This window comes from Oryctolagus cuniculus, chromosome 11 (genome assembly GCF_964237555.1).
Source record: "Oryctolagus cuniculus chromosome 11, mOryCun1.1, whole genome shotgun sequence".
Classification (NCBI taxonomy): Eukaryota; Metazoa; Chordata; class Mammalia; order Lagomorpha; family Leporidae; genus Oryctolagus; species Oryctolagus cuniculus.
In genome coordinates this window covers 55,117,862-55,132,178 of record NC_091442.1, presented here as the reverse complement: position 1 = coordinate 55,132,178, position 14,317 = coordinate 55,117,862, and the positions used below count along the sequence as shown (strand labels likewise).

Genomic DNA, 14,317 nt, shown 5'->3' with positions numbered 1-14,317 from the left:
CCATGATAACTCACTCACTCGCCGGGGGCAGGGCGACCAAATCATCCCTACTGGCCTGAGACTTTTCTGGCTTTCTTTCTTTTCCTTTTTAAAAGATTTATTCATGGGGCCGGCGCTGTGGCATGGCGGGTAAAGCCACTGCCTGCAGTGCTGGCCTCCCATATGGATGCTGGTTTGAGACTCAGCTGCTCCACTTCTAATCCAGCTCTCTGCTAGGGCCTGGGAAAGCAGTAGAAGATGGCCCAAGTCCTTGGGCCCCTGCACCTGCGTGGGCCAACTGGGGAGTGACCCGGCAGCTGGAAGACCTCTCTTTCTTACAGAAAGAGGTAGAGACAGAGAGAGAGGTCTTCCAGCTGCTGGTTCCCTCCCGAGATGGCCGCAATGGCCAGAGCTGTGCAGATCCGAAGCCAGGAGCCAGGAGCTTCTTCTAAGTCTCCCATGTGGGTGCAAGGGCCCAAGGACTTGGGCCATCTTCTACTGCTTTCCCAGGCCATAGCGAGAGTTGGATCAGAAGTGGAGCAGCTGGGACTTGAACTGGTGCCCATATGGGATGCTGGCACTGCAGGCGGCGCTTTACCCACTACGCCACAGCGCTGGCCCCTCTGGGCCTTTTTAAGACAGGGAAACATACCACTGTGAGCCAGCCTGGTCCGAGGGCACAGTAGCTGCCACTGGGCAGCAAGGTCTCTCAAAACACCACAGGAAGCAAGGACTGATTCTGTGGCGGCGAGGACGAGTAGAGACTTAAAGGAAAAACCCAGCTCTCCGGGGAAAATGCCACCATCAGCACCACAGTTTATGATGTCACGTTTCTCACTGCTTTAACTCCTGGGTAACAGTATGAAGCTTATATGTGGGGGCATTGCGGATGGGCTTTTGGTTAGACTCCATGGCCCAGGCCCTGTGCCAGTGTCAGGCATCATACAGCGCACCCACCCACAGGCACTGCTAGGAGCCGGGTAGCCTGCGGGAGCAGCGTGTTCCAGAGAAGGCAGGTGTCTCGCGGGGCGGCAGTGAGGCTGGGGCAGGTGCCCAACCCCAGATGGGAAGGAGTGTAGAACCATCTAGGATGGGAGCCAGAGAACATTACAAGGCCTAATCGGGTGCAGGGTCTGTGCTTTCAGAATTCGAACTAGCAATGATGTTGCAATGCTTTGTAAGTGTCTCCAGGACTCGTGTGTGTGTGTGTGTGTGTGTGTGTGAGAGAGAGAGAGAGAGCGTGCACACACACACTGGCACTGGGCAGAGATCCTACTCAAAGGAAATGGCAACAGCTAGGACTGAAGACACCAGGCTGTGACTCCTGGGGAAGAACGAGGCCCAGAATGACCTAGAGGACTTGGCCCAATTAACTCTGCAGCCTATGGAAATCCCATCAATGCCATGAGTCCCTCAGCATTCAAACAACTCTAGCAACCATCAAAATTCAATCAGTCAGGGCTGGCGCTGTGGCGCAGCGGGTAAAGCTGCTGCCTGCAGCACCAGCATCCCATGTGGGCACCAATTCGAGTCCTGGCTGCTCCTCTTCCGATCCAGCTCTCTGCTATGGCCTAGGAAAGCAGTAGAAGATGGCCCAAGTCCTTGGGTCCCTGCACCCATGTGGGAGACCCAGAGGAAGCTCCTGGCTCCTGGCTTCAGATTGGCGCAGCTCCAGCTGCTGCGGCCATTTGGGGAGTGAACCAGCGGGTGGAAGACTTCCCACCCCGACCTGTCTCTCTCTGCTTCTGTCTCTCTGTAACTCTTTCAAATAAATAAATAAATCTTTAAAAAAATTCAATCAGCCAATTATTCAACCCATCAAAACTCAATGAACTCCTGATTTTTGTACTAAAGAAGGAACATAAAACAATGCTCACAACTATTTGACTCTGGAACACACTGTATAATCTAATCTTTAGAAACTGCATGCTTCTAAATGATACGACAAATTAAAAGTATGACTTCAGCTAACATTAAAATAAGCCTGGCCCAGATCAACTAATGGCAAAAACTGGGTGATGGCCCAGAAGTTGGAATAGAATTTTCGATTTCTCACAAATAGCTCCCATCTGGATAATGAAGAGGTGACGGTGCGGGCATGCACAGGGCTACCAGTGAATGCACTAGGAGCTCCCTGTTTTGCAGTGGTTCTTAATTAAGGTGAAAGGAGGGAGAGATTTGCTGGAGCAATTTGCAGGAATCCATTTAAGAACCAGAATGAGAAAAAAAAATCCAGAAGTCCCTGGCTCAGCAGTTGAAACCAAGCCACTGTGCTGTGCCTCTCATTCTGTCACCGTGGTCGGATCCCTGCCAACAGCTCCTCCATGACACCTTCAAGTTCTGCAGAAGCAGGAAACAGCTGAGCGGTGCCGGGCCTATGTGGGATATGTCTGTCTTCCACCAAGCTCCAGAGTGGAGGAGCAGGGAGAGGCGTGCTGCAGGTGGAACGTGTCCACAGCACAACCCACTTACCAGATTCCCTACAGTCAAGACGTGTTCAAACTGCGGTGTCATAGGGTGGTGCTCCATGGCCATGAATAGTGTGTTCAGCACAATGCAAATGGTGATGGCTAAGTCCACGAAAGGGTCCATGACTATCAAGTTCACAATCTCTTTTAGTTTTATCCAGTATGGGTGGCACTCCCAGATGAGGAACGTGTTAGCAAATTTGTACCAGCATGGCGGGCACTTTCTCTGAGACTCTTCCAGCTCTGTAGTGAGTGAAGAACAAAAAGACAGCTGTCAATCACAGTGAGAAAAACACAGGAGACCCAGGCCGGGCCTCCCTGGCCACCGCCACTGCTGTTTCAATGTTGAGAATGAAGTAGCTGTAGGAGAACTTGACCCTCAGTTATAGGGATCTCCAGTCCCCAGGTTAGGAGCTTGGCCTCTGAGCCTGACTCCCTGGGCTTAACCCGGCTTCAACACTTCATAGGTCCTGGGACTAAATTATAAGCTCCCTGAAGGAGGTTCCATGGGTTTGACTGAGGAGTAAGCGAGGAGATGTTTGTACAGCAGAGGGCGCAGTGGTCAATCTACAGCTCGGGATGCCTGCATTCCATTATCAGAGCGCCTGATTGCTTCCTGCCAAAGTACCTCCTGGGAGCCTGGCTCAGGTGGCTGGCTCCCTGCCACCCATGTGGGAGACCCGGACTGAGTTCCAGGCTCCTTGGCTTTGGCCTGGCCCGGCACTGGGGGAGTGAACCAACAGATAGAAGATCTCTCAGTCCGTCTGTGTCTCGCTGACTTTCAAGTGAAGTGAGAAACAAACAAAAACTTTTTTTTTTTTTTTTTTGGTACAAACTCCTAACATTTCACCGAGAAGAGGCTGTCTTACATTAGTCTACCTTCCCTTCTCCCAGCCAGCTGGATGGTGCCCAGGTGATGGCTTTATTTTAGACGGGGTGACTTGGGCTGGGCTTCTGATTGGCTCCCTGGTTGCTAGGAAAACGGTTGCCTTGGTTTCCAGGATGGAAGGGCCACGGCAAGCGCCACGTGGGAGTCTGCGTGGGAAAAGGAGGTCTGTGAAGGAGAATTCACTTTGGCTGCTTCCTCATAGGATCCCTCTCCCCAAGGTAAATTTAGTTTTCTCCCCCCTGCCCCAAAAAAAGAAAATGCAAAGGTTCTCTTATTTCTATAAATTCTTACAGTACATATTTGGGAACCTGGTTCCACTCTGTCTTCCATCTCCTCCCTTCCCTGGGCGTTTGCTGAGGCTTTGACTGTGCGGACACCATCGTACTGTTTGACAGTGAACCATCAGGCAGGGGCACTCCCACGCCCCAAGGCACTTAGGAGATTCCTTCAGGGGGACTGGGGTATTTCTAACCCACGCTAGCGGAGAAGGGGAGGACCCTTGGGGTGATGCGGCATATCCCACACAAAGAGAGACCACGTGGCGCTGCAGGGGCCAGCCCCACCAGCAGCTGGGGGAAGACAACCTTTGAGAACCACTCCCCGCGCCCCGCGCCAGCAGTGGGCAGTGGATTAGCAGATGGGGCTGTCCAGGGCTTTGGGACTGCTCTCACGGACACCACCCTGTAGGTCTTGGACGTCCTGGAAGTTGGTTTTTTGGGGAGCCATCTGTTCTGCACGAAGGCAGAGCAGGGAGGCCCCCTGTTCTCCCTGGGCAGGTGCTTTGCTCCATTCCATTCACGTTTTACACATCTACCAGGCACTGAGGATGGAGTTGTCCCTGCTCCGAGTGCCCTCACTGCTCTTCCTCCCTGGCTGTATGGCTCTGTGCCCGCGTCCCAGCCCTGGCCCGCTGAGCAAACCCCAAAGCAAATGGCTTTGTCGGCTATGATGCTCCCGAGATTACTGGATCGTGGTGAACATGTCTGCAACACTTCTCATTTATTTGCAGGATTCTGAGATTCTCTGCCGTGGAGAGCAGGAGCCTGCTTCTTTGGCTTTAAAAAATAATTCTTCTGGACTCTGGGTTGAAATCACATCAGAGCTTCCTCACTGTTTAACGTTGGCTTTTAACGTTGCAGCAAGCCTGGGACCAACAGTTAAAGAGGAATACGTCCTTCCTTGTGTCCCTGAGTCCAGCCACTCCTTGCCAGCAGGAGAGAAAGACCAAGTGGAGGATGGGCAGAAGAAGAAGAAGAGAAAATTTTTAAAATGCCCCAATGGTATCCAATTCAGCAGAGGGAGGGGAGCTCCAAGGCCCCCCAAAGGGATCCTTGCAGTGCCAACACTCCCCCACTGCTCCAAAAGCGGCCAAGTTCAATTTGGCAAGAGTCTGGACATCTCCCTTTGCCAGCCAGCGTAGCAACCGACAAATAACCATTGCATTGCAGCATGGCTCTCCCGTCCTGATGTCTCCAGCAATAACAACATGTACCCGTTAGAGGCTGTGGGTTTTGCTTTCTCAACTGCCATAAATACCCGGGAGGAATCCTGTGTCCATCTCCAAGTGAGTGACAGAATTAGCTGCGGTTCTTGAGCTAGGGTTTCTTAGCTTGGAATTCTGCAATCTGTAGTTATTTGTCTGCACTCTCCAAGGCTCAGCGGCCAAGCTGGAAGAGGCTCTACTGGACAAAGACCTCAACGGGAGCAAATGAAAACGGCAAAGACTGGAGCTTGTCAGGCAGCTGGAAGCCTGAGTTCTGTATTCTTTGTGCTCCGTAGTTTCACAAGATGGGTGCAATTGTGGTCTCATTTCTTGTGCATTTGTGGGGGGTATAAACAGCCCCAGGGAGCTCCTGTCGAGGGATTCCTGCCCCTTCCTCTGTATGGAGTGGGAGTGGTGTCGGGCTGAAATGACACCAGGATAATTTTGAGTTTCCCCATTTGAAGGCCTCTGGCTGTCACTGGGATGGCCTGGGTGTCTGAACCCACAACAGGACAACTCAGCTGAACCTCTGTGGCTTGGATGAAAGGGGACGCAAGCAGCGTCAGCCGTGATCTTGTGAGAGAGACAGCCCAGCTGCTGAGTTTACTACCCAGTAAGGCAAGAGGAGCCCGGGCTGCAAGACCCCACGGGAGGGAGGGCAGCTCTGTGCTCGGGGAAGGTCTTCAGTGCCGAGAACGCAGGCACCAATGCCGGTGTCACCACGCACGTACTCGTTCCCACTGTGGCTGCTTTTCTGTCGTGGCACCGAGCGTCTGGGACAAGAGGAGCAGCCGCCTGCCTAGTCACACATCAAATATATTTATGGAGATGTGGGGGTGTTTGAAGAGAGACAGAATTAGGTGCAATCGACACACACAGCGCATTTCTCCTGAAGGGAAAAATCAAAAGGCTGTGAAGGAGTTACAAAGGAAAAGAGGAAGGCTGTGTTTTGGGGTTTGGCCACAGGGCAACTCCATCATTTCTATCTCTGTAGTTTTTTTAAGTCTCTTTCATTTTCTGAAAAAACAGAGTTATTTGCAAGACAAAATGGGGGGGGGGAGAGGGAGAGAGAGAGAGAGAGAGAGAAAAAAAGAGAGAGAATCTCTTCTATCTACTGGTTCACTCCCCAAATACCTGCAACAGCTGGGGATGGACCAAGCCGAAACTAGGAACCTGGAATTCCATCTGGTTCTCCTATAGGGTGGCAGGGGCTCAGGCACTCAGGGCATCTCTTGTTACCTTCCCAGGTGCATTAGCAGGGGGCTGGATGGGAAGGAAGCAGCTGCGACATGGGATGCGGATGTCACAAGTGGTCGTTCAACCCTCTGTGCCACAAACGTCTCACAATCTGTGTGTGAGGCTGGCAGCAGCAGAGGCAAAGATTTTATTTGTCTGCACTTAGATTTGGGAAAAAAATTCATGGTCTTGGTTGCTATGCTCAATAGGATCTGTGCCAAAAGCCCAGGGGCCGTTTTTGCAAAGCTCAGACAAGGGGCTGGGATTTGGTTTACTGGTCACACTATACATATTTACACCAGCAGTGTGGACGGCCAACACCCCGGTGCACTTACCTTCTACCAGAGTATTTGTAACAACACTCATTATACTGTTAATTCTGTCTTTCCTTCCATAGGAAGCCAATTGGTCCATGGAGACTAAAAGAGACCCAGGGCCTTTCTTCTTAATTTCCACCTCAGTTGTAGCCTAAAAAACAAAACAAAAACAAAAACAAAAACAAAACCACGGTGAGGGAAGTCTCGTGAGGCCGGGCCATGCTGGACAGGCAATCCATGCATTTTTTTTTAAACACTGCTTCTTTAATCTCAGTCACTTCAAGAAGAAGTAGATGAGCCAAGTTGGCCATGGATCACCCTTGGTGGTCAGTTCAGACCGAGTTATTCAAGTCTGCGCAAATCTGTGATGAATCCGAGAGGCCGGCCGAGACCTGCGCAGATCGGCAGGTGAATTCCAAGGACAGAGCAGAAAGATGCTACCGGAAGCAGCCCCAAGTTTTCCCGTCCGTGTCTCTCGGCCACACGTGCCTAGAGTCGCGGACGTGACAAAGTTGGTCAGAGGCCGAGTCCCTGGTCACATGGATACTGCAGCTGCTGCTTCCCGGGGTCCCACTAATAAAATGCCCCCTTTAATGCCAAACCCATACCCCACTGAGCACTGCTAAGGAGGTTCTACTCCAAACCTCTCCCTGGCAAGGAGGGAGCTAATGCTCGAATTCCCACCCAAAGAAAAATGGCAAGGGGACATCATCGAATGGTTTTTCAGAAGGCATCTGCTTTTAAATGCTCCACCCTGGGCCATACTGAAACGGAGGATGATGGCGAAGGCTTTCTTTGTGTCCCTTTGCTTTTTATGAAGATTCTACATTGAATGAGGCTTAAGGGGGGTGGCTTGCAGGCTGGTTCTCCAGGGACCACGCCCTCCACTGTCCTGTGTCACCCATGGGAAGTCGGGAGGGGACAGAGGTAATCACCATCTCTGAGGACAGAGAAGGGACGAGTTTGCAGGCGGCTGCGGGAGTGTACTCCCAGCCGCGCCAGATTCCTAGCTGTTGTGGGCAGAAACTTCTCTCTGCAGAGTTACAGCAAACAGCCCTTCTGTCCCTACAACACCTAGGAAGATTGTAAGGAGTCCATGGGACAAAGTCCCTAGTAGACGACGAGATCTACCTCATCAGATTGTTTCACATATGAGCTGAGGGTCTGATTTTGATTGTTGGTGGACTTACAAAAGAAACTGGAAAAAGAATTGATTTTCTTGGAATTCCTGGCTGCGCTGTTACATAAACACTGTATGTGTAAGTATGGCTTGTTAATCATTATCTCAGATCAAAAGGTATATTTCCTTGAGAAGTTACTTTTTGCTATAGTCCTCAGGCAGATAATAAATCAGATAAAGCTATTATATTTTTAAAATTCTACACATTAAAACAGAAAAAGGTCTGGCTTAAAAAACAAAATCAATAAAAAACAGTTAAAAAGATGGCCAAATCATTAGATTATCATTTGATAAATAGGATAATCTTTAGCATGGGCTTTTCAAAATCACATATAGAGAAAAGTTCATCCCCAACTTCATACTAAGACCTAATGGCTGGTAGTTATGATCTGTCTGTGTTAAATGGAAGTGAGCTGTAGCAGGAATACATGATGACAAATTCCAGAACACTAAAATCTGTTCCGTGACTTCTTTGTTTCAGAATACATCTTAGTTTTCTAGAGTAATAATAAAAATAAGAGTGGAAATCAGTGAAACAGTGAACAGAAAAACATTTCACAAAAGTGAATGTTGATTCTTTGAAAAGATTAACAAACTTTTAATTTTTCTAGTAAGACTGATCAAGAGAAATATTATTTTCAAGAATTAAAAAGGGAGGGCCAGCACTGTGGCGGAGTGGGTAAAGCTGCCGCGTGTAGTGCTGGCATCCCATACAGGTGCCAGTTCAAGTCCCGGCTGCTCCACTTCAGATCCAGCTCTCTGCTATGGCCTGGGAAGGCAGTGGAAGATGGCCCAAGTCCTTGGGCCCCTGCACCCATGTGGGAGACCCGGAGGAACCTCCTGGCTCCTGGCTTCAGACTGGCCCAGCTCTGGCCACTGTGGCCAACTGGGGAGTGAACCAGCAGATGGAAGATACCTCTATCTGTCTGTCTGTCTCTCTCACTCTTTCTCTCTCTCCCCTCTCTATGTATAACTCTAATCTTAAAAAAAAAAAATTAAAAAGGGGACATCACTACAAATCCTACAGATATTTCCAGGTTACTAAGGATATACTGTGAATAGCTTTATGCCATCTCCTCTACCTTACCAAAACACAACTTGCCAAAACAGACGCAAGAAGAAATAGAAAACCTTAGTCTATACTAATTAAGAAACTGTAATAATGAACCTTATAAAAAAAAAAAAAAAAAACAAAGCAAAACCTCCAGGCCCAGATAGTTCTACAAGTGATTTCCAACAAAAATTTAAGGAAGAAGTCATACCAATCTTACACAAATTCTTACAGAAAACAGGATTAGGGAATAGTTCTCAACTTATTTTATAAGATTTGCATAATCCTGATAGCAAACCTGACAAAAACATTAGAAGAAAAATGTGAGACCAATATCCCTCACAGAGATGCAAACTCACTAACAAATTATGAGCAAATGAAATCTAGCAATAAATACAAAGGATCATGCATCCTGACCAACAACTGAGTTTCTCTCAGGAAAGCATGGTTGGTTTAACCTCAGGAAAAATGTCAATGTCACTCCTCACCCTGACAGAGGAATGGAGGAAAGGCACGTGATCACGTCACGGATGCAGAAAAACAACATTCAGCGAAGTTCAACACCTCTGAGTAATACAATTTCTCTGCAAATCAAGAATAGCACATAGCAGCTTCCATCTGAGGAAAGAGACCTATGAAAACCTGTAACTAGCATCCTGCTTCCTGGTGAAACACTAACTCTTTCTCTGCTAACACTGGAAACAAGGAATGATGCCTGCCTTCATCACGCATATTCAGTTTTGCATCTGAACTCCTACTTAGTGGCATAACGCAAGATAAAGATTGCATCTGCTGTTATCCATAGACAATGCTACCATGTACGTAGAAGACTCCATGGAACTTTAAGAAAACTGCTAACAGAGCCAATATGCTAACTTATTGGGGTCACATGATACACAGTCAACACATAGGACCAGCTGAATTTCTACACTTTGGCAAGAAACACTTGAGAAATAATACTTTTAATTTTACTGAGAAATAACATTTTTAATATTTTAATGTTTTAAATACTTTGATGGCAGAATCAAAAAATATCAAGGCAAGGAATACATCTTATGAAAGACATGCAAGACCCCGCTATGAACCACTCAACTTTGCTGAGACCTAACTACATGAAGAACTATACTATGTCCATGGACTGTAGGAGGGTATCATTCATCCTCCCCACACTACAGATTCTGGAACTGCCAGGTCTTCTAAAACTTGTGAGGACACATGAAGGCTCTAGAATAGAAACACAATCTTTGGATGAGGTCTAGAGTGGGCATTGTGGTTCCGTGTGGTTCTTGCAATGCCTACAGCCCACACCAAAGTACTAGTTTGCCTCTCAGTGACTCTGCTTCTGATCCAGCTTCCTGCTAATGCAGCTCAGGAAGCAGCAGATGATGGTTCAAGGGCCTGGGGCTCTGCCACCCACTGGGAGTTCTGGAGAGAATTCCAGGCTCCTGGCTGTGCTAGGGGATGGAAGACACCACTCCCTCCGCTGACTCAAGCAGATGAAAACACTCAAAAAAAAAGTCAAGACTAGCAAAAATAATCGTTATAAGATTAGTTTGGGGCTGGTGCTGTGGTGCAGCGGGTTAACACCCTGGCCTGAAGCACCAGCATCCCATATGGGCGCCGGTTTGAGACCCGGCTGTTCCAATTCCAATACAGCTCTCTGCTGTGGCCTGAGAAAGCAGTGGAAGATCGCCCAAGTCCTTGGGCCCCTGCACCCCCGTGGGAGACCTGGAGGAAGCTCCTGGCTCCTGGCTTTGGATCGGCACAGTTCTGGCTGTTGAAGCTATCTGGGGAGTGAACCAGCGATGGAAGATCTCTCTCTCTTTCTCTCTCACTCACTCACTCACTCTGCCTCTCCTTCTCTGTGTAACTATGACTTTCAAATAAATAAAATCTTTTTTAAAAAACGATATACTGGACCTCACCAAAAGTAAAAATTATGGACCTCATAAATGACTCATATGCAAAACATCTAAAAACTTGAGCTAAACACACTTGTCCTATAAAACCCAGGAACTTCATCTGAGGGACTTATTCACTCTAAGTGAAAGCATTTATCTGCAAAAAGCTATATACAAATGCTCACAGCAAACTTATTCATATTACCTGCACACTGGAAACAGCTCAAATGCCCACCAAGAGGAGAATAGATGAACAAATTGGGGTATATTTATACAAAGAAACATCGCTCAGCAACAAGGAATATAGCTTGATGATATGCATACAAAACACAACACGAATGTGCATATGTGTGTATATTATATGTGTGTGTGTGTATATATATATATATATAAATCTCATGGAATGAAAGTAAATAAAAAATACACAGTGTCTGAATCTACAATAGGAAAGAAAAGTAATGGATGATGACACGAGACAGGAGTGGTTGTCTGGGGGCACTGGCCTGCGGCATGGCTGTGAGTTCACTGCTTGGGATGCCCGCCCTCCACTGTACAGTACTTAGCTCAAGTCCTGGCTCTGTTCCCAACTCCTGCTTCCTGCTAATGTGCGCCCCGGGAGGCAGCAGCTGATGGCTTAAGTCAGTCCCTGCCACCCATGTGGGAGACCTGGATGGAGTTTCAGGCTCCTGCCTTCAGGCTGGCCCAGCCCTGACTTGTTGCAGGCATTTGGGGACTAAGAATAAACCAGCAGATGGAAGCTCACTCTATGTCTGTCTTGCTCTGTTTCTCTGCCTTTCAGATAAAATAAAAATAAATAAGTGGGAGGGAGGAGCAATAAAAAAGAAATTCTATTTTAAAAAATAGTGGTTTCCGGTAGTGGATGGGGATTGGCTAGAAAGGGGTATCCATGTTCTTTTTTCAACAGCCTCGTGGTGAGAAAAGGTTTAGGGGAAAATCATTTGTTGGTCGGAAGCTCCTTCCCCACCTCTTTCTAACTGCCATCTTTGGTAACTCCTGGGTTGAGGCCCACCCAACGTACTACTGCAGTTTGCTGAATGCAGAGGGTGCAGATACGTGTAAAACACCACCCCAGGGAAAGGACAATGCCTGGCTCACTCACAGCCTGACGGATCCGTTCCAGATCCACGTATCCACCTCTGCTCATAATTCAGGCACCAAGGCAGCAAGCCCCCAGCGGAGACTCAGAGGCAGGCGGCAAGGAGGGGAGGCTGCACGTTGTGTCCTGCCTTGAGGCCAGTGGCCTGGGGGAAGCCTGCAGGTGGGCCAGCGAGAAGTGGGGTGTCCTGCGCGATTGCCTAGAAATGTTTTCTGCAGTCACCCTGGGCTGAAATTGGAAATGCGAGGGAGCAGTCACCAAGCCCAGGTTTCTGGGCCTCCTGCATTGTCCCAAGAGCCAGCACCTGGCTCCCTTAGGCAGGCCTCTTAACAGGCAGGCCTCTGGGTCTGTTGACTGTAGATCCAGGTCTGGCCTCCCGGCAAGCTGGAGGTCAGAGTTCTATTTTGTGTGTGGCGTGGCCATTTTCACTGGTACAGGCAGCATCTGAGCATCCATCAGATTAACGGGGAGACAGAACAAGCCCATGTGCACTGCAGCAAACCATCACAATGATCCAAACCCAAACTGCCACATCACTCAGACGTGGGAGAACGCCCAAGTGGGAGGGCAGGACAGTCTCCAGAGACAAATACACCTGTAGAGGAAACTCTAATCCACCAAGACCCCAAAACACTGGATACCAAGCTGGGCGGGCAGTCCCTGGCAGCCCCTCCTCCCAGGGTGAGGGTGGGAAGCTGGGACGAATGCTCATCCTTCCTGCCTCCCTCCCTTTCCTTTTCCTTCTTTCCAACAACAACATTTTGAGAAAAAAAGCAAACAACACAAAATTCATCATTTCACCACTTAGGGCTGACCATCCATTTTGGTTTATTCACATCATGTAAATGGCACCAGCACCGGCACCTGGCCCCAGAACACTTCACCGCCCTGAACACGAATATGGTACCTGCCAGCAGGTATTGCCAACCCCTCCGCCTGCAGCGCTCCTGGGAGCAAAGCTGTCAGTCACAGAAGCAGCCACTGTGTACCTTCATCAAGTACTTTGGAAGCTAAACCTAGCACGAGTTTGCTCCATTTCTCTGAACTCCGATGCAGAGCTTACGGGAGCATTTCGCCGCTGACCCGCCACCTCCTCATCTGGAGCAGCCCTCTCGTCCCAAAGACGATGGCCCGTGGCTCCTGCAGAACACCTGCGTCCTGAGGCCACCACCAAGGCAGCTCATCGGCCTCAAGATCCCAAGTTGCTTGCACGAAATGGAAATTTATCATCTGGTTACCTTCGCACAACTAAAACTCATAGCATCTTAGAAGCATTCCTAAGATCTAGCCATTCATCAGTTCCCTTACTCAAGGCTTCCTTCAATGCTTTAAAATAATTGCACAACAATTTTTCCTTCTCACACCTGGCCCTTTCTAACTCAACCAACTCAAGCAGCACTCCCACCATCTGCTTCTCAGGACGAAGAAGACCAGAGAGGAAGGGACCTCGGCTCTCTGAACACCAGGAGTGGGCCATACAATACGCTTCTCATTTTATACCCGTGAGTTTTAATCTTCACAATAGGTCTATGCCCGAGGTCTTTTTTTTTTTTTTTTTTTTTTTTTTTTTTTTTTAAACAGAGGAGAAAATGGCTTGGTGATGTTATCTTCCCAGGATCCTACAAGTATTCAGTTTGGCTTCAGAACTCTTGCGATCTCTCTTACCTGAGCTATCTGGGACCGGAAGTGTTGCAGATTTTGGATTGTGGAATATTTGCATCCACATAATGAGGTGTCTTGGGGATGGGGCCCAGGAGATGTGTGTGTGTGTATTTCAGACAACACTACTAGTGCACCTATGTTCTGCCTATGACAAATATAGAATTTTCCAATTGCAGTACCACACAGCACTCAAAAACTTTAGGATTTTGGAGCATCTGGATTCCAGTTGCTCAGATCATGCAAGGGCTCACAGGGAAGGCTCTGGAGTTCCACGCCTGGATTCACGTCTTAACGCTACGGCCTGCCGTGCACTCTCGGACAGGTTACTGCTTCCTGCCAGCCGAGGTTCCCCCCTCAGTAAGGTGTGGAGAACAGCACCGCCTCTCTCGAAGGGCGGGGGCTGTGGGCATTAAGTGCAATCACGCTTGTACGTCTGCAAGCTGCTAAGACGTGCTTTCTGGGTTAGCGGGAGTCTGGGTTTCTAAGGGCACCTGCCGTCTCCATCAGCAAAAAGCAATGATTTCGTCATCCACTTTCCTGGCTCAGAGATGGCGGCACAGGGAAAAGTCCCCTTACGCTCTGCTTCAGCCAAAAGCAAACACAGAAATTCCTAAACTCTGAAGGAACTCAACACCATGCAACCACAGCTGAGTAATTAATGAGTGTGTGACTTGGTTCTGAGGAGACGCGAACGAGGTGATGTCTTTTCTTTAATGGCGTAGAGTCCTGCTCATTCTGAGTTTAAAGACAGAAGGCAATGTGGTACAGCCTAAACATGAATGTAAATGTTCAATCATTTATTTATTTGAGGGGCCGGCATCATGGTGCAGTGGGCTAAGGAGCTGCTTGTGATGCCGGCATCCCTTACCAGAGTGCTGGTTTGAGTCCTGGTTCCTCTGCTTCCGTTCCAGCTCCCTGCTAATGGCCTGGGAAGATGGCCTGAGGGCTTGGGTCCCTGCTGCTTATGTGAGAGACCTGTGTGGAGCTACTGGCTCCTGGCTTTGGCATGGGCTGACTTGGCAGCTGTGGCCATT

The 14,317-nt window shown here is 48.7% G+C and overlaps 1 protein-coding gene across 12 annotated transcripts in view; it reads right to left on the bottom strand.

The window, feature by feature from the left end:
* Nucleotides 1-14,317, bottom strand: part of SCN8A (sodium voltage-gated channel alpha subunit 8) — a 166,618-nt gene that overhangs the window by 38,093 nt on the left and 114,208 nt on the right. For 11 of the 12 annotated variants that reach the window (XM_051845488.2, XM_051845487.2, XM_051845492.2 and 8 more), the window contains exons 13-14: nt 6,391-6,523; nt 2,452-2,690 (exon numbers count right to left, since the gene is read on the bottom strand). In XM_051845488.2, the coding sequence (XP_051701448.1) occupies nt 2,452-2,690; nt 6,391-6,523 (372 nt within the window). Of the gene's footprint in view, nt 1-2,451; nt 2,691-3,316; nt 4,381-6,390; nt 6,524-14,317 lie in introns of those variants that run through there. The other variant, XM_070051450.1, reaches the window with a different exon arrangement.